Source organism: Nannospalax galili, unplaced genomic scaffold (assembly GCF_000622305.1).
Source record: "Nannospalax galili isolate Female #2095 unplaced genomic scaffold, S.galili_v1.0 scaffold243, whole genome shotgun sequence".
Lineage (NCBI taxonomy): Eukaryota > Metazoa > Chordata > Mammalia > Rodentia > Spalacidae > Nannospalax > Nannospalax galili.
This window is the reverse complement of record NW_008353490.1, coordinates 5,250,811-5,274,704: the sequence shown is the minus strand read 5'-3', so window position 1 is coordinate 5,274,704 and position 23,894 is coordinate 5,250,811. Positions and strand designations below refer to the sequence as shown.

The following is a 23,894-nucleotide window of genomic DNA, read 5'->3' as shown; positions in this document are numbered from 1 at the left end:
TGAGGTGTTGTGGACAGTCAGGTCATGCTTAGCTGGATGGATAAAGCCAAGGGGTTGCTGTAGGGGGAGGGGTATTCTTGTTTGTCCCTGAGTTTTCAGTCTCAGGGTGGGCCCGCATCACTTCTCAGAATCCCCAAGTGTCTCCAAGGTGCTTCCTTCCTCCTCCCTGATGTCTCCTGCACCTGGTTGGAGCAGAGCCCTAGCACCCCTCTCTTTACTGGTACTCCTTCATGCAGGCTATGGGGAGCCAATGTGGAGGCCAAGCAGGGAAGGGGCAGATCTGATGCACATTAGAACAGTGGCTCTGGCAGTGGAGAGTCTGGTGGAAAGGAGCAAACTGAGAGGAGAGGTTGAGACTACAGGGCTGGTTCTGAGGACTCAGGCTAGAGATGGTGACAATTCAGTCAGGCAGTCTCCTCTTCACTGAACAGAAGCAGTACATAGGGCCTTAGCAGGCAGGAGCCAAGGGGCTCCTCAAGGGAAAGGCCTAGTTCCCCTTCATGGCCATGAGGTTCCCATCTTCTCCTAACTCTTCTCTTTTGAGCAGGAAGATCCAGGTGTTTGGGATGGAAATCCACCAGGCTGACTTTAAATATGTTATTGTAGGATGGAAATCAAAAGCTAATGTCTATATTTGAAGTCTATACTTTAGGGAGCTAAAGGGGAAAGTTAATGCTCTTTTCTTTTTCTTCCAAGTTTAGAACCAATTGAAAAAATAAGATGTCAAAGATGTGTTGGTGTTACTGCTAATATGCTGAGTGAGGTGTCTGGCTTTAGACCCAAGGCTAATGAGGCTGTTAACTTACCCCACCACTATCCCTTGCCTCATATAGTGTCAGCTCGGGGCGGGGCGGGGGCAGGGGAATGTTGGCTCAACCAAGCAGATAAATCCTAAGGACAGAAAAGGTAAGAAAAGAACGCAGACTGAGTTCACCTGGCTTTCTACCAGATCAACCCCAGCAGGTGTCTTTTCACGAAACAGAATGCCGAGAAAGGTTTCCCTCACCTATGGGATATTTGCATTCCTCCCTCCTAGAAATAAGACCATGTGTCTAACCCTTTCCTTGTGACAAGCTTCTGAGAAAGCAGACCCTCAGCAGTGTCCTGTATGCCATGGGGGAAGCAGATGGATACCAAACCAGAGTTCTAGTCAGCACAGAGTCAGCAAGGTGCCTGTGGCTACAGCAGAAAAAGTCAGAGAGGACCTACCTTTGGCCCCAGAGTTCTTTGAGTGGGAAGATCTACCAACCTGCAGCTGCCCAAACCAAATTGGCAAAAAAAGGGATCAAAGCTGTAAGTGTTCAGGAAAACTGTTACGTCAGAAGCCCAACAGTATCTTGTACTAGGAGTACAGCTGCTGCCTTTATGTAATGGGCAAGATGTTCCATCCCATGTGGTTTTGCACTCCTGGAAACAACTCACTTCTTTGCTCGAACCAGAGATAGGCTTTCATTCTTCCCTTTCTATAGCCTCAAGTGAGTTGTGCAAATAGACTCAAGATGGCAGAGTATGTCAGCAAAACCATCTGAGATGCAAAGAGCTGGTGGCATCTGACTGTTCCTGACTATTTAAATATATATTTTGGAAAGTTATTTGGTATGCAATAGTATGTAATTTTGTCTCTTGCTCAGATAACTAAACATGGCCAAGATGATTATTACACAGCTAATTGGTAGGAATTATCATCAGTCCATTTGAAGTTACTGACTCAATTACTTCCCGATAGCCAAAAAGTGTGTGTGTGTGTGTGTGTGTGTGTGTGTGTGTGTGTGTGAAGTGTGTACACATTTCCAGAAAGTACATCAGGAACTGGGGAAATGAAATGCTTTCATTCCATGCACTGTGGCCTAAAAAATCTTTCTTTGTTTGGACATCTTGCTCTGGGGCCAGTGATTTGGTAATTTCCCAATGCTGCCAGGCCTTGAAGCAGAGGAGCAGAGGAGCATGGCTCAGAGCCAACCCACCAGCCAAGCATGGTGAGGCAAATGCGCATCAATTCAGTTCACTTGGTTTCTTCAAGAGAGGATTGTTTTTAAAATAGAGAACTGGAACTGGGTGTGGTGGCACAAGGCTTAATCCCAGCACTTCGGAGGCAGAAGCAGGCAGATCTTTGTGAGATCAAGGTTAGCCTGGTCTACACAGTGAGTTCCAGACCAGCTGGGGCTCAAAAAGACAAATAAATAAATAAATAAATAATAAATAAATAAGAGAACTATTTACTTCTCACAACAGTAGTATATGTTTTGTCTGATGTTTAGACAACTATCACTATTCAAATACTATGGCTTGATGCATGTAGTCCTTAGCAGAGAGGGCAGCGACAGTCTCCCTCCCACTGTCCCCACTCTCACTCCAGTGAGATTTCTGTTCTGCTGTGACTCCACCCCCAGGGTCTCCTAGACCAGGAGTTCAGCTGTGTTCTGTTCCCCAAAATAGTGGCAGCTGCTTCACATTCTTCTCACTTGCTCCAACCCCGGCACCCTTCCACAGTCTTCCACCACACTGTTGCTATTTCCTCATTCTGTCCCTATTTGGTCTCTCAAGGGTTAGCCTGGGTGGGGAGCCAGCAGACTGCTAGTTTTCTATCTAGGTACGAAATGGAGACAATTTGCTGACTCGAGTTGGTGTGTCAATCTGAGACATGTATATTAAGTTCTCAAGGGGATGGAGGAGTTTGTATTCTTTACTCTGCTTCTTACCTTTACTTCTTAATTATTGGATGATTTATATTAAACTCATATTCATAATATGAATACTATGACTATGTTTTTCACTGTTAAGCCAGGTATATGGTACTAAAATTGGATTTTTTGTTAATCTTTTTCTGATGCTAATGACTTCTACTTACCATCTTAGATGGTTATATACCCCACTCATTCTTTCTAAAGTATCAAACCTTCATAACCTATTTTCTATGCACACCAACATTTTGTCAAACCATTTCTTCTTACAGTCTTCCCTTCATATGCGCTGATAACCATCCCTCTGGGCATTTCTTTTATTTCTCTTATGCCTTTTTTTCTTCTGAATCCATGGACTAATCTAGCTTTTTCCAGAACACAGTTTTCAATACCATCATGAAAAGGGAACAAGAGAGGTAAATCTTCAGAGAGATCACACATCTGATAGTTATTCTATTATCATTCTTGATTGATAGTTTAGCTGGATATAGAATTCATAGTTGATATTTCTGTCATCAGGATTAGGGAAATGTTCTTGTTTTGATGTCTGGTATGCAGTAATGCTTTTAGAAGTCTGAGACCATTTCAATTGGCCCTAGTGATATTTTTCTCAATGAAGGCTTTTCATAGGGAATATTTTAGAATTCTAAAACTTCCTGTGAATCTTCATTTATTTGTTTACTGAATTCTTTAAAGCTGGAAACAGTAATTCCCTCTTTTTCTTTGCTAACACTTCAATAATTTAATCATTTTCTTTTCCCTATTTTTGTTTTTTCAACTTTCTTTTAGTCAATTTCTGATCTGCCACATTGATATTTTAATTTCTAATGTTGAAAAATATCAGTCCTTGAGGTTGAAGAGATGGCTCAATTGAGAGCACTGGATGTTGCAGAAGACTTGGGTTAAAATCACAGCACCCACATGGAGGCTAACTACTGCCATAATTCTGGTTCCTAATGACACCCTCTTCTGTCCTCCACGGGCACTGCACAACATGAGTGCACTTACACACATGCAGGCATAACACTCATACACATAAAATAAAAATAAATTAATTAAAAAATATCAGTCTTAAATATGTCTTTTGGTCCTACATTCTAAAATGTTTCCTTGAATTCATCTTCCAAACGTTAACTTTTTAAAATGAGATATTTTGTATTTTTAACTTCCTGGGACTCTTTTTTGTTCATCTTTTAAAAAGATGTAACATCTGTTATTTCATGGAAACATACATTTTCTCTCTATCTAAGTGCATTTTTTTTTTGAGGTTTTCTTTACATTTGCTTTTGCTGAGTCTTTTGCAACTGCTCTGGCTTGCCTGAGCAGAACTGAAGATCATGGTATGATGTTTCCAGCAAGTGAATTTTCCCCAAATCTTCACAGCAGAGAGCTGGAGAGAGTCTTAATGACACCAGTTCAAGCACACAGTGCAGCGATGGATGAGCTGATCTCTGTTCTTCCCGTGTGCTCTGCATCTGCCAGCTGCACACAGATGGCTAGATTCCATCTTCTCAGGATACTCTCACAGTTTCTGTCCACTTTTTAAAACATGAGTTTTGTTCTAAAATCTATTGAGTCTTTTGGAATTAGCCAAGCATGGACAGCATAGCTCACCCCTCCTCATTCTCTGAGTTCTGACTGGTATTTGTGCATAGGTATGTGCTCTTGCACATTTGTGTGGTTGGGTGTGAATTAACATTCCACTGATGGGGTTAACAGTCCACTGATAGGGTGCAGTCAGCAGAGTGTGAGGAATAGATAGGCTGCCCAAACTACCAACTACAGCAAGAAACCTCACTTCCCACAATAAGGAGTGCAGTGCCTGTAGAATTTTATAGACTACTGAATTCTACATCTCCCAGTTTGACTTTATCTTGGAACTGGCTGTGCTATCCGGAATGGAGTCATCAGCTTTCTGCATGGTGTAGAATCAGGGATGCCAAAGGCAGGACCAGTTTGGCCACAAGAGAGGGTAACCACACACACCCTAGACCATCTTGTTTGGCCCTGGGCTTCAGGTTGCCCTGAGATGGCCACATGGTTTACTGAGGTGTATTCCTTCACCAGAGCTCCAGGACCCTGAGAGCACAGTAGTACTGCTAAAGACACAGCTATACAGCCTGAAAACAAATCTATCCTGGAGATGGCTGTGTACCTCCATGAGTTTACTGTTCCCACAGCACAACAGTAACAGTTTTGAGGAGAGGGAGTTGTAGGCACAGATCCTCAAGGAGCTGTTTTAGGACCTGTGGGTGAGGTGGGGTGGGGGTGGGGGTGTCTGCATGGTCACTGTGAAGAGGGTCTACCTCCCCTGCATGAGGCTGCTTGGGGCATCTGTCTGACAGTCTGACCACCTCTACCAGCACACCTGTCATTTAGACATGTAGAAGTCCTCTGGAAGGAGTCCAGAAGCTAGGAAGGCCAGACTCCTACAAGTATGTCTCCCTCCAAATCCAACCAGCTATGCAGGCCACAGTCCAGAAAAGAGTCTTCCAGATCTGGAGATAGAATGCCTTCTACCCAAACACACGTTTCCATTCAAGACAGTCCTGTGGTGCCACCTGAATCCCTTGCAATGAGAAGCTTTATGTCCTGCCCCACTGTGGCTATTGTGTACTGGGGCCATGAGCATCACGGACCTTCTTGTTTGGACTTACAAAGGAATTGGAGACCTTGCTCAGTACACAATCTCTCTGACTTCTGGAAGGGGTACTTTTCTATGGTAGATTTCTTATACCTTTTGGGGGCACACTGCACACTCCCTGTTCCTTCTCCCAAGACTTGTTCTACCAAGATGGATGGTTCCTTAATTCTCACACACCACCCACGGGTTCAGATTTGAAACATTTTAGGATGTTGAAAGTGTGTATTTTGGAGTTGGACAAAGAGGGTCCTTGTCTCTCCTCTGGGAGCTCCTGCATAGTTTGGCTTCCTCCTGGGACAGTCTTGAGATGCAGCTTTGTGAAGAGCAAGGCTTGTAGTCCAGAGCTACTTGGCAGGTCCTTGTCTGCTTGGCTCTGTCTCCTAACTTCCTGTCCAGAGTCAAAGATCTTTCTCCAGAAAAGAAAATGTCATAGGGGCTGAAGAGATGGTTCAGCGGTTCAGGGCACTGACTGCTCTTGCAGAGGACCAGGGTTTGATTCCCTGCACCCACACACGGTGGCTAATAACCATCTATAACTCCAGTTACCCGGGATCCGATACTCTCTTCTGACCTCTGTGGGCACTGCAGGACACAGGTACACTTACATACACACAGGCAATACACTCATACACATACAAATAATGAATAAAATATTTTTTTTAAAAGAAAATGTCACAATGATCTCAACCACCAGGTTTCTTTTTGCAGCATATCAAGAACAAATGGTGAGTGGAATAATATAACACTGGCCCCAAACCCCAGGGCTAGAAAGAAATCATGACATTAGCAAATAAAAATTTTAACAGGAACAGAACATTTAGCCTGGTGCCACAGACACAAACCTTGATGCTTCCCTTAAGATTATGAGATTATGAATGAAGGCTATACCTGCTGATAAAAAGCTCGAAAGTCACCTAACTGTGCCTGACAAGACAGTCCGTGAACCTGATGTGACCTAGGCCAAGAGGTTTGGTTCCAGGACCCTTCACAAGAAATGTTCTGGAATGTGGTAAGAATGTGATTGAACTGGTTTGACTAGCAGACACATTTGATTTAATTCTTTCTGAAGAGTTGTGTCGAAGAAATTAAGACTGCAGAAAAAGAAAGGAAGGTGAATAAGAAAATGGAGAATTGACATCCCTACTTTCTCATTCCTTCTGGATGGCTGCCTGAGTCTACAGTGTGTTATGTTGGTGAGGCACCAAGGACACTGGCCAAAGTGGAGAGGCTCTGCCTTTGAGTTCATACTTGGAAACTGCCTGGGGAAGAGCATTGTGGGCTCTATAAAGTACCGGTAGGAGGGGACACAGCCCAGCAGGACTTTGTACTTAAATTAGAAACACTCCTGCAAGAGCAACCTCAGGGATTTTCGTCTGGCTACTATACTGGGGTGGAGGGTAGATCATATATCCATATCCTGGGCATTTCCACAGCTGAGAAACTGTGGCCTATGCAACCACTATGAATCCTTCACTGTCACAAGAAAAAGACTCAGTTCTTAGTTGTGGATTAGGAAATCCAGGTTCCTAGGCTGCATGTCCCAACTCTGAGGTTAAAATATTTTCCATCTCCAGAGGTAGCATCAGGCAAAGGTGAGCTAGGACCAAGACAGGAGCAGCATCTCTGCCTGGAGAGAGGCCACTTGATGTGAATGCTGCTGAGACTGCAGGAACAAGGTGCCCCAACCCCAAGGATGTCCTGACTGTTCTGCAAGTGGGAGAAAACCACTTGTTGGACACGCGCGCCCCAGAGAAGCCTTCTAACAGTTCTTCCACTCAACCTGGAATTTTGGAACTTAAAAATAAAGCTTTTCCTTTGTGCTGGTTTCTACTCCTCCACTTAAAAAGTTATTTGCAGAGTAATATAAGACGTGAGAGAGAACTGAGAACATGGTCCTAATGGTAGAGGAGGGCCCAGATGCTCATGTTTATCCTGACGTAAATTGTCTTTTTATGATGGGGAAAGCCATGTTGAAATTATGTCATTTTAAAAGAATTTATTAAAAGGTATTGCACACAGGCCATGGAGGAAGCAAATGGTTCTCTGCTGAAGAGCTGGAGGATGGATTTATTTAACTCTGGGAATGGCCTTTGTGACTGCACGCTGGCACTCCAGACTCTGGCCCTCGTCCTGGGCAAGCTCCTTACCTTGCCACAGCTTTGGTCCCAGCTTAGGAAAGAGAAAAGAGAATCGTGCCTTGGCAAGGACTCAGTTCTGGAGGGAACAAGGTCTTAACCTCAAGCTTCTTTCTCAGGTAGAGGGTCCCCAAGAGCTCCCACTTCAGTGGTTTTACAACTCACGATCCATGAGAAAGTTTATGGGGCATCTCCCTGTAGATTACCATGTTTTCTCAGAGGTAAACACCAGGTGGTGGTCCTGATTCCTGAATTCCACACGCTAAGCTTTCATCAAGTACCCTCTCCCAATGAAGCCCTACTTTTTTAAATTCCCACTTTCAAGACATTAAGACAAAGCTTGCTCCTCCTTGTTGGGCTGAAAGTGGCTTTCCTGGGCAAGGGCAGGGGAGGGTGGGGATGAGGATCAACACCTCATCCTTGGAGTTGCCCTTCCACGGCCTCAAGGAATTATCATGGGTTACTTTTGGATGGTGATCAAAAAAAAATTATTCACCACTGAAAATCCTGAGCTCTAATTAAATTGCCTGGGTGGTGATTCAGAGAACATCACACTCTACCTTTCTGTGGGAATGTCAGGTGCTGGGTCACTCTGACCAGACAAGAGGAGAGAGAGAAAACAGAGTGATGCCCTCCAGATGCAGGGACGCAGCCAGTGAGGGGCTTGCTTGCCCTTCTGTCTGAGCTACGGCCAGCAAGGTGGGCAGCACAGCCTTGTGCTGAGTCCTGGGACAGACAGAAATGCTCTCCCTGCCAACCCCACAGCCCACCAGATCGATGGGCCTCCCCAGTGGCTCCTCTGCCTTGTCTTTATCTCCAGTTATAAAGCAGTGCCAGGTTTTCTTGTCAGCCACCGCCATGTCTCCAAATGGCTTTTCAGTGTCAAGCCCATCAGGAAATTAACTCATCATGTGGTGACAGCTGCTAATTTTTCCCCCTTCCATGTCAGATGGATCGCCCGCTGAAGCTAATCATGAATCACCCATCTCTGATTAGAAGGTGCTTCCGAAATGTATAACTGCCACATGAGCTAACTTTTTCTCCATGTAAAATGATATTACCCTAGAGGAGGAGAAAACGAATTGCATTCTCCAACACGATGGACCAGGAGGAGGCTGCTTAGATTAGCTTACGCCCTCTTAAATTATGGGCTAATATTAAACCGAAAGAGAAGTAACAGGGCAGTTCCTTGGTGTGCTAACCGAATGGCCTTTCTTGCTCCCCAGCCCTATTCCTATGACCAACTCCAGGTTAGAACCCTAGGCTGACTCAATTGTCTCCTTAGGTCATCACTTCATTTTTATAACCAGGAAACAAGTGTGATAGACACGGATACTTTATGTGGTTGTGAGATTTCCTAGCTGCTGCGCTGGTGGGAGCAGGGTGGCTCCTCAGACGGGTGCTGGGTGGGGCTGCTGGGCCTTCATGGAGTCCTGGCTGATTTCTAGGTGGAGATGGAACTAAGATGAACTAAGGCTCTAGCCTCCATCTTCTAAGACTTTGACAAAGTTTCTTTGCTCGACCAAACTTTAGTCTGATACATCTCCTGGGCCCATCTGGGGACCTCCTTGTTAAATATCCATTGAACAAGACACCTGCTAAGTAGATATGGCCAGGACCCCCACTTGAATATCTGATTTCCTAGGAATCTAGTTGGGCTCTCTTTATCCTCCATCTACCTCCTGCTCCCAGATAGTTCCTGCTTATGATGCCCTCAGTGGGAATGCTGTTTGGTCAGCTTAGTGAGTCCCCTGCTCTCGGATGTTTATTTTTAGTAATTTTCTGTCACCCAAAGCCCACCCTAACCTCCTCCTTAGCTTTAGAACTGAGCTCAGCTCTATCCCAAGAGCTCTTTTCTCTTATTCCAAATATCTTGGATAATGTTTTTCCATCTGTCACCACTATCTGGCTCTGGTTTTTCAGACACTTTAAATTGGTGAGAGGGATTCCCAAAGCCTCACTGACCCAGTCTTAGTACATATGCTAATATATACTTGGTCTTTCAAAGGAAACCAAGACGTGAAAGTCTCATTCTTTGCATCAGGAGGTACAGGCTGCCTAGTCTGCTTTGTGGTAGAGATGCTTAGCATCACCCATCCTCTTTTCTAACTATGCAACTCTCCAGGGAAGGCTGAACCCTTCCAGAAAGATGCCCATGAGCCATAGCCCTTTATGGTGAAAGTCCTGTCCAGAAATGGCCATTGTACTTTCTGACCCTCCACCATCAACAGCAAGCAATGAATAACTTTCACCATGGAAGGTGAAAGCTAAACCATGTCCACATGTTAACTTGGAAAATCACTTTTCCTTGCATGCAGACATGCTTAGGGCCGATCATCCAATCTACTGTAGCGTAATATAAACATGATCTTTTGGGGTAACAATCTCTAAGTAAATATGTCATTGGCTTGGCTTTTTACTTCTTTACAATTGTCAGATTCTCTAGCAAAAACCTGAAGAAAAGCTACGCGCTTACTGCATCGTCTTTATAGACAATCCATTCTGCAATGAATGTCCTTTGCTTGCAAACCCCGCCACGCCTCATTATTCTGAGGCACACATTTGTGTATGTGCTTCTTAAACTCCCTTACATTCCAATAGTTGTGCAATGAGAGAGAAAAGAGAGGTAACATTAACCTAGCTCTAGAGGTAATTACAGGATACAATGGCTTGGAGAAGCCTCTGCAATCTTTCTCGGCCTAGAAACACCTTCTGAACAAATTTTTTTTTTTAATTTTTTTTTTATGCAAAGGCCTGCTCTTTTCATTGTGCATACAACGTGATTGCTGGTTTGACACTGCAGGCTACAATGGTTTTATGAAGGATTAAATGCCACCTGAGACATATTTATCCTAAATAAATCACAAACGGTAAACTGCAGCATGTCAGTGTCAACACCCTGGACTGCAGCGGAAAGGTTAGCCATACAGGGCTCGGCACAGGCAGGAATTAGCATCGAGACTCAGGACCGCAGGGCTTCCGCCAACGGGAGAGGTGATCAAGAAGAAATATTTCCCTGAAAAACACCCCTTCCCCCCCTTTTTAACATGTATGAGGAGCCTGGAGAGGGCCATCACTTTGTAAAGGTCACCTCTATCCTGATAACAAACGGGAGTTGATCCTGTCACTGTTTGGCAAAGACCATGTTTAAGAGAGCTGAGTAGCCCTGCCATTTTTAGGAAACATGAGCTAGTCACACTCAGCTAATTATGAGTCTCCATTTCAAACCTCAAGTTTTGCCTTTTCTTATTATTTTGCCTGGAGGAGTGGCTGGGTATAGAGAGGTGGCCCTGGAATGGACAGAACTGAAGGCAAAGAAGCCAGAAAGGGAGAGGGCCAGGCCCCGGTGGTGCCCGCCTATTGTCCCAGGAAGGGATTTTAAATGGCATTTATACTGACAAGACTGGCATCTTCTCATCTCAGCCCTGCTCTTCATAGTTTCCATATACAAACCATGAGAGAATGTTACTGTTGCCAGCATGTGCCTGGGTCATTTGCCAAACACTTATGAAACGGCATCAGGCTGCAGGAGCTGTCTGCCAGATATGCAAGTGGAGGGAGCAAAGAGGGAGAAACCACCTTGGCAGGCTGGCAGGTGTGACCACAGCTGCTAGCTGACCACTCAGAGCACATTACCACCCACATTTTAATGATATAATTTTATTTCAAAGAAAACAACAAAAACAACTTTGCCTTTAAGGGAGGGGATTATTTTACAGTTAAAAAAAAAAAATAAGAGCAACGGTATCAAGAAACAAATTACTGGAACATAAACTTGCATCCAGCAGTTGCAGCAAAACCACAATGAACAGGCAATGCTGGGCACAGGGCAGTGGGGGCAAGGGTTCTATTGTTAATGTTTAATGCCAGCTTTTGCATACTGAGACAATCACAAATAAATCCTGAAAAAATGATATTGATATGAACAAACATTTGTCATGAAAAGCAAAATACTGACATGAATGATATTTTCCAGAGTACACATTTCACATACAGATGTTATGGTATGAAACAAATCTATGAGAATCAGTTGACTTAACTAAGGTGTATTTTAAACTGAATATAAATTTTAAGATTTTTCTTAAACCACAGGTGGAAGATCTCTCTTATGCAGAATGTGACCATGGCATTCTTAAACCACAGGTGGAAGATCTCTCTTATGCAGAATGTGACCATGGCAATGGATACACCTGAAATATTTGATAAGAGGAAATTTATACATGAAATGAACTAACAGGTTTCCTTTGGTCTGGGGACACCATTATCCTAAATAATAATAATGATAATATAATAATAAAAAGAATGTGGACACTACTTCAAGATGTAACCCCTGTAGCTATAATTTTTACCAAATGTGGAGGGCAGGAAAGAGCTGCACACTCAGCAGTAGGAGCAGACAGTCTGTGGCCACCAGAGACATTTCTTATTTTCCATCAGGAGACATCATCTTTTGACGACTGAACAGGGACCTTAGAGCCACCAGGGAAAACTGCTTTTGACCACAGCGGTGGGCCAGGGGCAACGTCATGAGCAGGAGGCCCAGTGATGGGTCCTATGGTAGATGACTCATCCTGCCCCATCTGCTTTTCTTAGTGTGCTGGGGAACTCAGGTGTGCCTTCCTTGGGCTCTTTTTCAGTGGCCAATGTTACCACTGCCAGAAGAGCATGTTCACCACTCCTCTGAAATGAACATTTGCAAGTGAAGCTCAGGGACTTCTGTGCTGGCCTGAGCAGGATCTCTGTACACTGCCCTGTGACCAGCATGGAGGCCTGCCTCATGCTTCTTGAAGCTCACTGCTTTCTCTTTGGCTCTGGATCACTGTGGCTGCTGGGGAGCCATCTTGAGTGTAGATAACCATGCTTGTCAACTGTTCTGTGGCACTGGTGCCCACAGCCTCAGCACTGAGTGCAGCCCCAGCCTGCAGGATCTCTGGAGAGCTGGCTGTCTCTATCACAGTGTGCGAGTACATGCCTGTGTCCTCCTGCACTCCTGGAGGCAATTCTGTCACGATGTAGTGAGTGGCACCCTCAGGGAAGCTGTTGCCAGACTCACGGACCATAGCCTGGACCAGCTCATCTGTTACGATGATCTGTGAGATCTCTCCTTCTGACTCTACCAGGTCCACATGTTCAGCTGGCACCCGTAGGCCATGGGTCTCAGCCTCCTGCATGATGAATTGGGAGCCCTCTCCAGCTACCATGTGGACAGCACCCTCCTCATTCACAATGACCTGGGTGATGCCATCCTTCATCAGCTGGCTGGCTGCAGCTGTGTCACACACAGCAAACTGAAGGACTCCTTGAACCATTTTCTTGAAGGCCACCTGGGCTCGTTCTTGAGACGTGATGATGGTCGAGGGCCGGACAACCTGGGTGAGCACTTCCATAGCTTCTGGACTCTCCTGACCATCTTGGAACATCTGAGTTCCTGGGGCCTCAGTGTGAGCATCAGCATGGGATGCTTCTTGGCTGGGCAGCTGGATCAGCACATCCTTGTGGCTGGGCCTGCCCTTCTCCTCATGCCCCACCCTGCTCTCCACCTCTCCCAACTCTGTGACCGCACACAGCAGTGCATCTAAGGCTGAGGAGGTGTCAGATGGAGGGACTCCAGCCTCGGAGAGACTTAAAATCTCCTGCTTGGTAACCTGCTGTATCACAGCACCACCTGGACTGAGGGCCTCATCCGCACTGTGATCTTCCATGGAGCCCCCCATGACGACCACTTGGGTGGCTCCGTCCACCAGCTCCTCTGGGAGAATGGGTCCAGGTACCATACTGCTCACGTGCGCCCCGTTCTGACTTGTAGCAATGACCTGCCCGTGTTCTGTGATGTGTACCACCCTGGCCACTTGGCCAGCCATTGCCAGTGTCTGCAGTGTTGCTGCTGCGGTCTCCTCCACAGAGGCATCCAGGGCAAACTCCCCATCGTAGCCCTGGATGATGATGACCTGCTGCACCTGCTCAGGGGGCGAGGCCTGCCTCTTGCTGCTCCTCAGGGATTTCTCTTTGACAGGTGAGTCCTCTGCCAGGGTGGCCGCAGTGAAGGGGCTGTCTGTCTCCACAAAGGTGGCCCCCTGTCCTTTCAAGCGGCACTCGTAGGACTTGGAGACAATGCCTGTGGGAGACAGGGACTAGTTAGAACTTGAAGGACTTTTAGATTTAGAGTAAGAGCCCTTCTGCAGCCACTGTGTGACCTCAGCAGAGAAAGCCCCCACCTGGCTCTGCAGAGGCCAAGAAGCTTATACTAGAAGCATCAGAAGGCTGTTCACCTTCCTGTACCTTCACAGGGGTACTATGTGATGCACCTTTTCTCACACTCCTGTGACACCTGTTCAAACTGACTCTTTCCAGAAATGTTGGCTTGTAGGGGATCTGGGGAGGCATACAGCCGGCTCCCTTAGTGTGATGGTTAATACTGTCAATTTAACAGGGTCTAAAATTACTGAGAGGAACGCCTTAGGGCACACTTGTGAGGAATTATCTAGATTAAGTTAGCCTCTAGGCAGGTCTGTGAAGGATTATCCAAATTAAGTTAATTGAGGTGGGAAGGCCCAAGGTAACTATTAGAAATGCCATCCATGGCCTGGGGTCCTGTACTGGATAAAAAGGAGAAAGCGAGCTGAGTATTCATTGCTCTTTGCTTCCTGGCTGCAGATGCAGTGTGACCAGCTGCCTCAAACTCCTGCCTCCATGGACTGCAGGCCTAATTCTATGACAAAATAAACCGTTTCTCACTTGAGTTGCTTCTTGACAGGCATTCTGTCACAGCAGTGAGAAAACTACTAAGTCACCTTCATCTCCAACAGGAATGGTGGTAAATGAAGTCAGCTAAGAGGCTGCAGTAGGATCTTTTAACCCAAAGGAAAATCTTTTCTCAATGTCCAAATGTTAAGTACAGTATATTTGTTTAATCAATAAGGATAAAAAAAAATCTTTGCAGACTAAATTAAAAAAAAATGCCACTAAAAACACAGCTGAAAGAGTTCATAGCAACAAATCTTTATTGCGTATCTACTTTGTGTCAGGCACTGAACCAAACTGAAAAGGTTGCCCAGTGAGGCCACTGTGAGCCACTGAAGGCTGGGCACTGTGCCTGTTACTCTGTCACGTCCGGAGGACAGAAATACTAACAAAGGGCCTGGGTACTCAGGGATCTGGAAGGGAGCCTGCTCTGGGAGCCCAGGCCACAGATTCCTTCACCTTGTTCAGTCCAGTCAGGTGCCTAGCACTGACACACTCAACAAGGCAGGGTCTGCTGACACTTCCGTAGTGGCTCAGACACTGGAAAGTGGTGGCAAGCACAACTGCAGAGATGAAGAGGCTGTGTAGTAAGGCTGTATGACAGAGTATTCAGGGAAAGACCTGTTAAGGAACACTTGGCCCTGCCAGAAGGACAGGCAGACTGGGGCCATGCCTAGAAGGCCAGAAGGTGAGCCCTACAGGCAGACAGAGCAAGAAGGCTCCTGAGCATGCTCACATACCTTGTGCTAAGGCAGCTGTGGGAAAAACAAACCTGCTGAATGCTTTTAAACAGAAAAATTAGATTTGCAAGAGGGGCAACACAAAAGGTTTTTCTATGTCAGTCTAGAATTTCTGTTAGTGGCAACTCTATGACTCTTGAAAACACAGTAAGACTTTTGGAACATGGGCAGAGATGATAAGGGATGAGATGATTGAACTGCTCTGTGGGACAAGGAGGGAACAGAAAAGAGGTATGGGGGTGAAGTAAGGAGGTGAGCCCTGGCAGTCACTTGGACTGGGGCCATAAGAGACCAGAAAAGAGCTGGTACAGGCTCCTGCCCTGTCACTCATCCAGCCGTGTCCAGCCCAATCTGTGGCTTGAGGGTCACAAGCCCTTGGATGAACTGTGTACCCCAGGAAGGCCGGGTTTAGGGACCCTGACAGGCCTGACTTGCTTCAGTAGGGAAAGTGTTAAGTCCAACTCACAGGAGCAGCACTGGATGGAGGGGAAGGAGGCCTGTAGTGAGGATGGATGCAGGGCACATGCTTGCGTACTTCATGGTATGACCTAACTGCTCAACAGGGTAAAAGACGATGTAAGCTATAAACTTCGGTTTCATAATATAGAGAATGAGTCTAATCAGAGCACCTGTTTTCTCCTCCAAATTTCAATTCTTCTACTAGTTTTTACATTCGCCACCTCCCCTCCCAAACAAGAGAATGGTCTATATTCAATATTCCCTGTGTCAACAGCACCTGTATTTATGAGACAAATCCCTTTACACCTCTCATTTACATGTGTCAGTTTGGGAAAATGGGATCAAGACCTGTTGTTGATTATTTATTGCTGGCATCCCTTAAGAACAGCAATTTTGCTTACGGAGTTGGTGGTGTTCAGCAAGAAGACTTTCTTTTCAACACCAAGTTAGCCCTGAGTGCTGGCCTAAGACAGGGCCTTTGAGTGGGGACAGCACCTCAGGCAAATGGGAGAAGCTGCTGGTATGTGTATTAAGAGAGCACATCCAGTTGTCAGATTACAGGACAGTGCTCCCAGAACTGGAAGTATTCACTAACTGCTAAGCATTATCATTTCTTCTATCTTGGAGAAATCTCTTTAGTGTAGGCTTTAGAAGGGTTATGCAGTCACAGAATCTTAGTTCAAGAGAAGTCTGGGGACGAGCTCTACTCCTGGAAGCTCTTCCTGAGAGCTCATCTAGGTATCACAGAATGCTACAACAGGGAGCTGGCTGCTCAGACTGGCTCGTCAGGGTAAGCCAAGGAGACAGGACTACAGTACTTAAGGTCATCTAGCCCTTCCCCACAAAGGTCCTCCATGTCCACAAGTCTAGTTAAAAGGACTCTGTACCTGGTGTGGGCCCTTGCTTTCTCCCATTCACTTCTCTTGCAAGAATGGAGCACAGGTGGGGACCATTAAGCCAGGCTACCGGTGAGATGGTATACATAAGCACTGTTTTGGTAGTACCTGCAGGCCTGCAAACCAAATGCTTGTGCCTCTGGTTCTTATCTGGGGATTTGGAGCACCTGTCTGTGGGAGTCTTAAGGGCTTTGCTTGCAGGAACCTGCTTGTAGTTCAGAGCTCCTATGACCTTGCCTACTCTTTCTACCTTTCAAAAGAAAAACAGCCCTTTATCTTTCCTGGACCTGTGCCTCCCCATGGGATACCAGAGTTTGAATGATAAGGGAGAGAGTGGCAAAAGCCTAAATAGCTCAGTCAGATCTGACTGGCTTCACCTGGCCTCAAGTTGTCATTTGAACTTTCACCTGTCCTCAGTTCTCTTCTCTGAGCAGTCAGATTGCAGCTCCATAGAGCTGCATGGTTCTACTGCATCTATGCCTGGGTTTGGGTTGGCCTATCTCCTGATCAGTCTGCATCCTCTGGGTCCTCCAGCCCTAACTCCTGGTATGCATGCAATTTTCCCCTATTTTCTGCTTTCCACCCTAGGAAGCAGTAGTCTGCTTGCCTTACTTATGTTCTGATTTTGAATTGTTTCTATCCATTCTAATTTCAAGGCTGTTCACAGTATAATTTGGGGGGAGAGGGAGGTGGATGGCATAAAAAGAGAATGTAGCATTCCACTTATTCTCTCTTCCATTAATTACAAAAGAAGGAAATATTGCCAGTACACTAAAAACCAGGTGAAACCACAGAAGTTGGGGAAGAAAGAGCAACATTCTAGTCTTAAATAGCAAGAAAGGTTACTTGCTTGAGCTTAAACAATCCCATTCTTCGCTGGGAGAGGGAACGGAAAATCTCTTGGGTGGCAAAAGGATCCTTTGAGTCCCTTGCAGCACTGGTAATTACGCATTCTGAACTACTTGCTGAATTTATTTGAATCCAGAAGTGGGTTAAGCCACTTCCGGACCATTAAAGTAAACTGCGTGGGTAAATACTGCTGTCATTTGGGTCTGTGATGAAGCTTAATGCCACCAACATCTTAACCTCCGGCAGCACAGCCCCAGCTAGTCCATCACAGTTCATAAATGTGAGTGCAGGTCCGTCTTTTGATTCAGCAATTTAATAACTTCGAGTGCTGTCAGTACGCCTTTGAAAAATAGTACCTATAAAATGTAACAGCCTCAATCAGATTGAAAAAGATTCTCCCATTGAAGATTCTTCCATTTCAACCATAATGAATTAATGTGGGTCTATGTAGAAGTTCAAGTGTCATTTAAACGAATGTGAATCTCTGCTATAACTTTGAATTCCAACTGGGCTACGATCAGGAAGTTACTGGGCACATGAGCTAGTGAGCATGGACGTTCACAGTGCAAATAGTCGCACGAATGTGGCATTGGTAAACAGGCTCTCTGTAGGTTTTCTCCTGGTTGGCCTGGTCACTGCTGACGCTCCTGCAAGCACACCGACCTTGAAGAGTGTATGGATGCCCAGTCAACATTTGTGTTGCACTCATTTTTAAGATACTATCAGATTTTGGTAGCAAAGCAGAGTGCCTAAACTCAGTCCTTGGACCTGTTTCCAACAGGACAACACAGCCAGGTGCAGAAGCTCAGCATGAAGCTAAAAGGCAGTACTGCGCCTGCTTATGAAACCCATTATTGCCCGTTTGCTTCCATGAGTACAAAGATTCTGTGCTGCATATTGCCTGGTGGCTAAATGTAATGTGTTGAAAGTTACCACTTAGTGGAAAGAAAGTGTTTTTGTGTGTGTGTGTATGAGGATCTGTTTTCAAAGGAGATGATTTTGGATTAGCCTTGCTTTTCTAAACACAGTAATGAGGCTACAGCCCCTCCTGGAAGCCAAGGGTCCCAGAGCTGGAAACAATGCCACCCTGTGGGGGAGGGGTAAGCTATGAAGGCTGGTGTTCCCCCAAACCTTGCTAGGACTTGCTCCCTCTCTTCTGTGCTTCTGGAAGCTACGGAGAGGGCTGAGCACCTGATTCCTTCCTTTGTGTGTGTGTGTGCTGTTGTATGGTTACTGTCATCTTTTTTCCCCACAGAATAAATACCTTATGCTTTTGTTAAGCTTACATTTAATTAAAATGTACAGAATTTGTGCAGTAAACTCGAATGAAACAAATAAAACAAGGGCCCCTCTCTTGAAGGCATACGTTGTGAATGAAAAATGTCATTACAGACTAAAAAATTTTGCAGTAAACAGGGCCTACAGAGAGAAGTTTCCCCTGTAATGACATCCATAAAATACACAAATGGCACTTTTAGTACCATCCTGAATATGGCATTTTCTGTGCTCTACACACAATCTAAATGGTTTGATCATAGAGCATAATACTCCATTGGGTTTATAGAACAATCAATGTTCCATAAAATGATGTATTTATCCAATAGTAGGCTCAGCAGTTACTGGTCTATGACATTGTAGGACACAGGCTTGGCTCCTTGCAGCACACATGCTGGCTGTAAAACTTATCTAACACCACTTCAACAACTTCATCTCATCTGTGGCAAGTAATTTGTGGAAGCCTCAGTTTGGTTTAAAAAAAATTGCAATAAAAATTCATAGAATTTTCAGGAGAATGAAGGCTGATGACAATAGAAAGGTCACATTGTGTCTTCACTAAAGGGGTCAAAGGTTGTTGGTGGTTCTAAAACTGAAAGTAGATTTCATGCATCGCCTAGCAGATAAAGATGGCATTAAAAAGACGTGTCTCGGGGTGAGACGCCTAACGCCCGCGAGAACCGGTGTTAATATCCTATGTAAACTGCTCTGCTGCTATGAGCTAGTGTTCATTTCACACTCGGAGCCTCTCCTGAACAGTACTAAATGTTTATACATTGCAAGGCATGCTGCAGACTCTGCGGTTTAGTCTGTGTTTTGGTTGAGCCACTAAGCCTGAAAATGCTGGGCTGCTTCCCTGTCATAATTAAGGCACCTTGACTATGAAGTGATCAAAAAAATAATACTTTTCATATAAAAATTTGGGGCACACATGACATTGTGATTCTTAAGCCATGTATAATTTTTCTTGACTTCAATTTTAAGATGTAATTTTAACACAAGAATGTTAAGAAATCATACTTAATGTCTATTAAAATGAAACAATATTAACAGATTATGCTAATAAATTAGAGCCATATTTTAATGTCACAAAAGCTTATAAGTTTCTCAAGTGAAAGCAGGAAAAATGACAAATTAAAATTCAATGAAATATAACCTTTTAGAAGTTTCAAAGCAGGGAATACATTATTCTTACAATAGCAGTCAGCAATAGTTTAGCCAGTCAAATCGATGTCGATAATTGCTGTGTAATTTATTCATCTCACAGACAGCAACAATCCCTGGCATTGTGCAGGGTACCCTCTCCAACCTGGCTTAAAGAGTGAGTACTTTGCAAGTAGCATGGTCCAGTCCTCACTGAGGAGCTTTCCTTGTCTCTGGGTAGCTTCTCACACCACAAAATGTCTGCAAACGCCCTCAAATTCCTGCCAGAAGAGTGTAGGATTTGTGGGATTGAAGAAAGTACATGTGTCTGGAATAGTAATCACAACAGGGGTGGGATTAGCTCCTCAGAGCCTTGTCCACCAACACCTAAGGCATAACTTGTCTTTTGAGAACACAGGTTGGTTAATACCTCATGCTCATTACTTCAAGAGTTAGAAAACATGCTCCACTCATTGTTATTAAAATTCACATATAAGGGGCTGGAGGGCTGGCTCAGCAGTTAAGAACACTGGCTGTATTCTTGCAGGAGACCTGGGTTTGAATTCCAGCGCCCACATGGCAGCTAATGTGTCTGTAATTCCAGTTCCAGGGGATCCAAAGCCTTCTGTCCTCCAAGGACAATGCACAACATGGGTGCACTTACATACACACAGGCAAAACACTAATACACATTAAAAAAATTAACAGCATTCATGTACATAAAATAAAAATAAAATTCTCTTTAAGAAATTTACATATAAAACAGAAATAAAGTTTTTTTCAGATGTAAATTAAGAATGAATTTTTAGCCTTTGAAGTGCTTGTTAAATGTGAGCGCCACACCAGTGAGGCTAATTGCAGAGCAGACTTGTTTTAGTTACTCTGAACCTAAGGTAAGCCAAGCTGATATGGGTTCACCTAAGTATGTGCTAACTGTATCATAGCAATAATTAATGGGTATTTTGGAAAAACCCTCTTTATATCAAATATGACCACACACAGGCACACGCCCGAGAATTACAGTGAAAGTCATCACTATGCTTGAGTTTCACGATGGTCTCCATTTTACACAGGATTGTAAAAAATATTTTCCTTCAAAAAATTTAGCTGAAGTCATGTCATTTCCAAGGTCTCTTATATAAGTTCAAATATATACTTTCTTAAGATCAGCCATGAAGGTTTGGTGAGGGATACCCACAATGAACCAGGACAAGCATTTATGTACCAGACACTTGGACCCCTCTTTCCTAATTACCCTCACTGCTATGCTTCATACTGGCAGATAACCACATCAGAGCCCTGAAAAGAATCCAAAGATACCCAGGAAAAGAGAAGAATAAATTTCATCTTGAGTTGGAAATATATACTTATCCAGGTTTCCAACTTTACCAAGAATAGTCTCAGTGGGCCTAGGTATTTCCACAGGCACTGAAGAGTGACAAAGAATAAAAGACAATATTTTACCTCTAAAGTCACACACCCTAAGAAATTTTGTATTATATCAGACCCTTAGGTATATATTATCATTTTCATGCATGAAGATCTAGCAGTAATAGGAACTAGGCATACAAATCTCACTCAGTGAGGTGAGAACGTGTCCTTTAAGGTTATCTTGACAGGCTTTGGGGGGTGAGGAGGGGCAGTGGTTAACTGTTTCTCTGCTGAGCAGAAGCCTATAAACTGCATCAATACATCATGGTGTGTTAACTATATAACTTTGGAAATTCCACTCATGTGATAGAAATAGTGTCATCAAGTTTCACACAGTGATGAAATGGCACTTTAAAGTTAGACTGTGAAGTGCTATGATCTTATCATTTACTCATGAAGAATACACCTTAAAAACAGCCAGGTGAGTAGCAGAATGCTCAAATGCCTCAAGTACATTTGGAACAAACCAAGGTAGGGTAGTGAGGGGAGCCCATGCAGGTACCAGCACAGGAAAGGTAGGGTAGTGAGGGGAGCCCATGCAGGTACCAGCACAGGAAAGGTAGGGTAGTGAGGGGAGCCCATGTAGGTACCAGCACAGGAAAGGTAGGGTAGTGAGGGGAGCCCACGCCCATACCAGCACAAAGTGCTTCTCACATGCTGGACATGCTTTTGGGTGCATGGAGGGGGTTCTCGCATCTCCTTCCTGTGCAGCCTCCCTGGGGACACAAACTTCTGGGGACCAAGGCTCACGTGTTCCCAAGTAAACCATCATCTGGATCATCATTACTAACAATAGCTGAGACAGGAGGGAACACTTTTCCTTGCTTCCCACAGGGGAACCTGGAGGCTGGGGAATGCCAGGCCTGCAGTAGGGGAAGTCTTTCTGAAGACTTGCAAGCTCTTCCAGGTGGACAGCACACATTTGTTCACTGCAGACCTGCCTGGGTTTGACTTCGAGACTTCACTAGTACAGGCTTTCTTTTCTGCTTTATGAAATCAGGAAATTAAGAAGCTCAACGACCTTTTCCTAAATGTCCTCTGACAGTTTATAAATGCCCAGTACAGATAACACAACATTGTGAGACAAGGCCTATTTTTCAAAAGTTGTACACATTATACATACCTTAAAATTATGTAAATATGAAGCTCAGCCAATGTCGCTGGAGGGCATGCCTCTGACAAGGCTGACTTCAGAGGGTAACAAAGCAGATTCCGCTCGTCTCCCCTTTGTTTCCTGGCAAGCCCTGTGAGGGGATCACATCGCTTTCCTAGTCCAGCTCCTATCTCCTCCATATTATAGTATCTTCCTATCTTTCCCGAGGAAATGAGAGGAAACAGACATTTGTCTTCATTGCAGACACTTTTGTATGAAGGTAAAAAGCAAGCCGCTTCTCGGCAACAGCACAGAGGCACCATTAAAATCAAATTTACAGTAAACAGAACCTACAGCTGGGGTAAAACACTAACTGTTAGTATTTTAATTATCCGCAAAGCTCTTGGAGGTCGAACATCTGCTCCTAGCCAAATGACAGCAGCTGCTTATGTGCACTTAAGACAATGCGGGCTTCTTCTTTACTTCTTAAAGTGAGTCATATGTTCTGGGCACATGGCTGCTTTTCCTCCTGATCTGACTGGGTAAAGGGACCCAAGTGTTTTGTATTGGACAGTACTGCAGAGTGTGTGATCCCATCATAGAGGGGAGATGGCAAGATGGAAAAAGTCCTTAGGCCTGTGAAATGAACTCATTAGATAGTGCCAGAGGCCAGGATTGGCCTGGTATAGGCAGTAAGGCCACTGAAGTGCTGGCAGGAGGGGCTGGTCATCATACATTGCAGCGACCTTCAGGACAGGGCACTGAAAAATGATGCTCAGGGAGGAACAGGGTCACTTCTGAGGTCCCTTCTGGTCCCTTCTGAGGTCCACTCAGGTGTGGCTGGGAGGAATAGCTCAGGGCTGTGCCTGGACTCAGGCAGTGCTCCTTTGGCCTCCTCCACACACCAGCATGGCTCTGGGCAGAGGTAGGGCTAGGACTGGCAGATGCTGCAGTGGTCAATGCAGTATGTTTTCCTTTTCAACCAGTGCCATGTTGCAGTCTTTAAATATTTTCCTAAACCTCTATGCTAAGGTTCTATTTAAAGTTACAGAGTATCTGTGGCTTGGGCCCTACAGAATTATATACACATGGGATTAAAAAGTTTCAAGTTGATTTTGAAAAGTCCAACAAGCCAGGTGTGGTAGTCCACACCTTTAGTCCCAGTAGGCAGATCTCTGTGAGTTCTAGGTCAGTCTGATCTACACAGTGAGTTCCAGGAAAGCTATAGCTACACAATGAGAACCTTTCAAAAAAAAGGGCAAACAAAAAACAAATTATGAAGCTTGACCCCTCACTTTGAATGACAGGAACAAATACAATCAACTTACCAATTCACAGGCTAAGTGCCAGCACTCAATGCCAAAGGTTCCCATCTACGGCAGCAAGTGTCAGGCGTTCTTCCTCCACACACCTGGCCTGGCTTTTGAGGGGCAAAAAAGACTGAGAGGGGAAGCCTTAGAAAGCACAGTACAATACCCAAGTGAAAAATGACCCAGCATACTGGACTCCTGCGTACATGTGTACATGTCTGAGATTTCATAGGATGCTGGCCACAGGCCTGTAAGCTGGGGCAGTGCCAACTTTACAGGGAACTGAAAGGTCAGGAGGTGACAGTTTTGTGTTACTTTGTCTTGGTAGTATGCCGTACTAAAAGGGTCCTCCAGCAAGTTTCTAAGTATGTGCATATTTAAAATAGTTAAATATCTAATGAAATGATACTAGAGTTCATGGGCCAGGGATGCACACAGGGCCACCAGAGTTAACTGTGCTGCCTTAGGATGTGTACAGGAAGACTGTTTTTCCTAAA

At 44.8% G+C, this 23,894-nt stretch overlaps 1 protein-coding gene across 1 annotated transcript in view; it reads right to left on the bottom strand.

Moving 5' to 3' along the window:
* Positions 1-12,205: 12,205 nt before the first annotated feature.
* Znf407 (zinc finger protein 407) overlaps positions 12,206-23,894 on the bottom strand; it is a 501,268-nt gene continuing 489,579 nt past the window's right edge. The window contains exon 9 of the mRNA XM_008850672.3: positions 12,206-13,575. Coding sequence (XP_008848894.1) covers positions 12,236-13,575 — 1,340 coding nt within the window. The 3' untranslated portion in view covers positions 12,206-12,235. The remainder of the gene's footprint in view (positions 13,576-23,894) is intronic.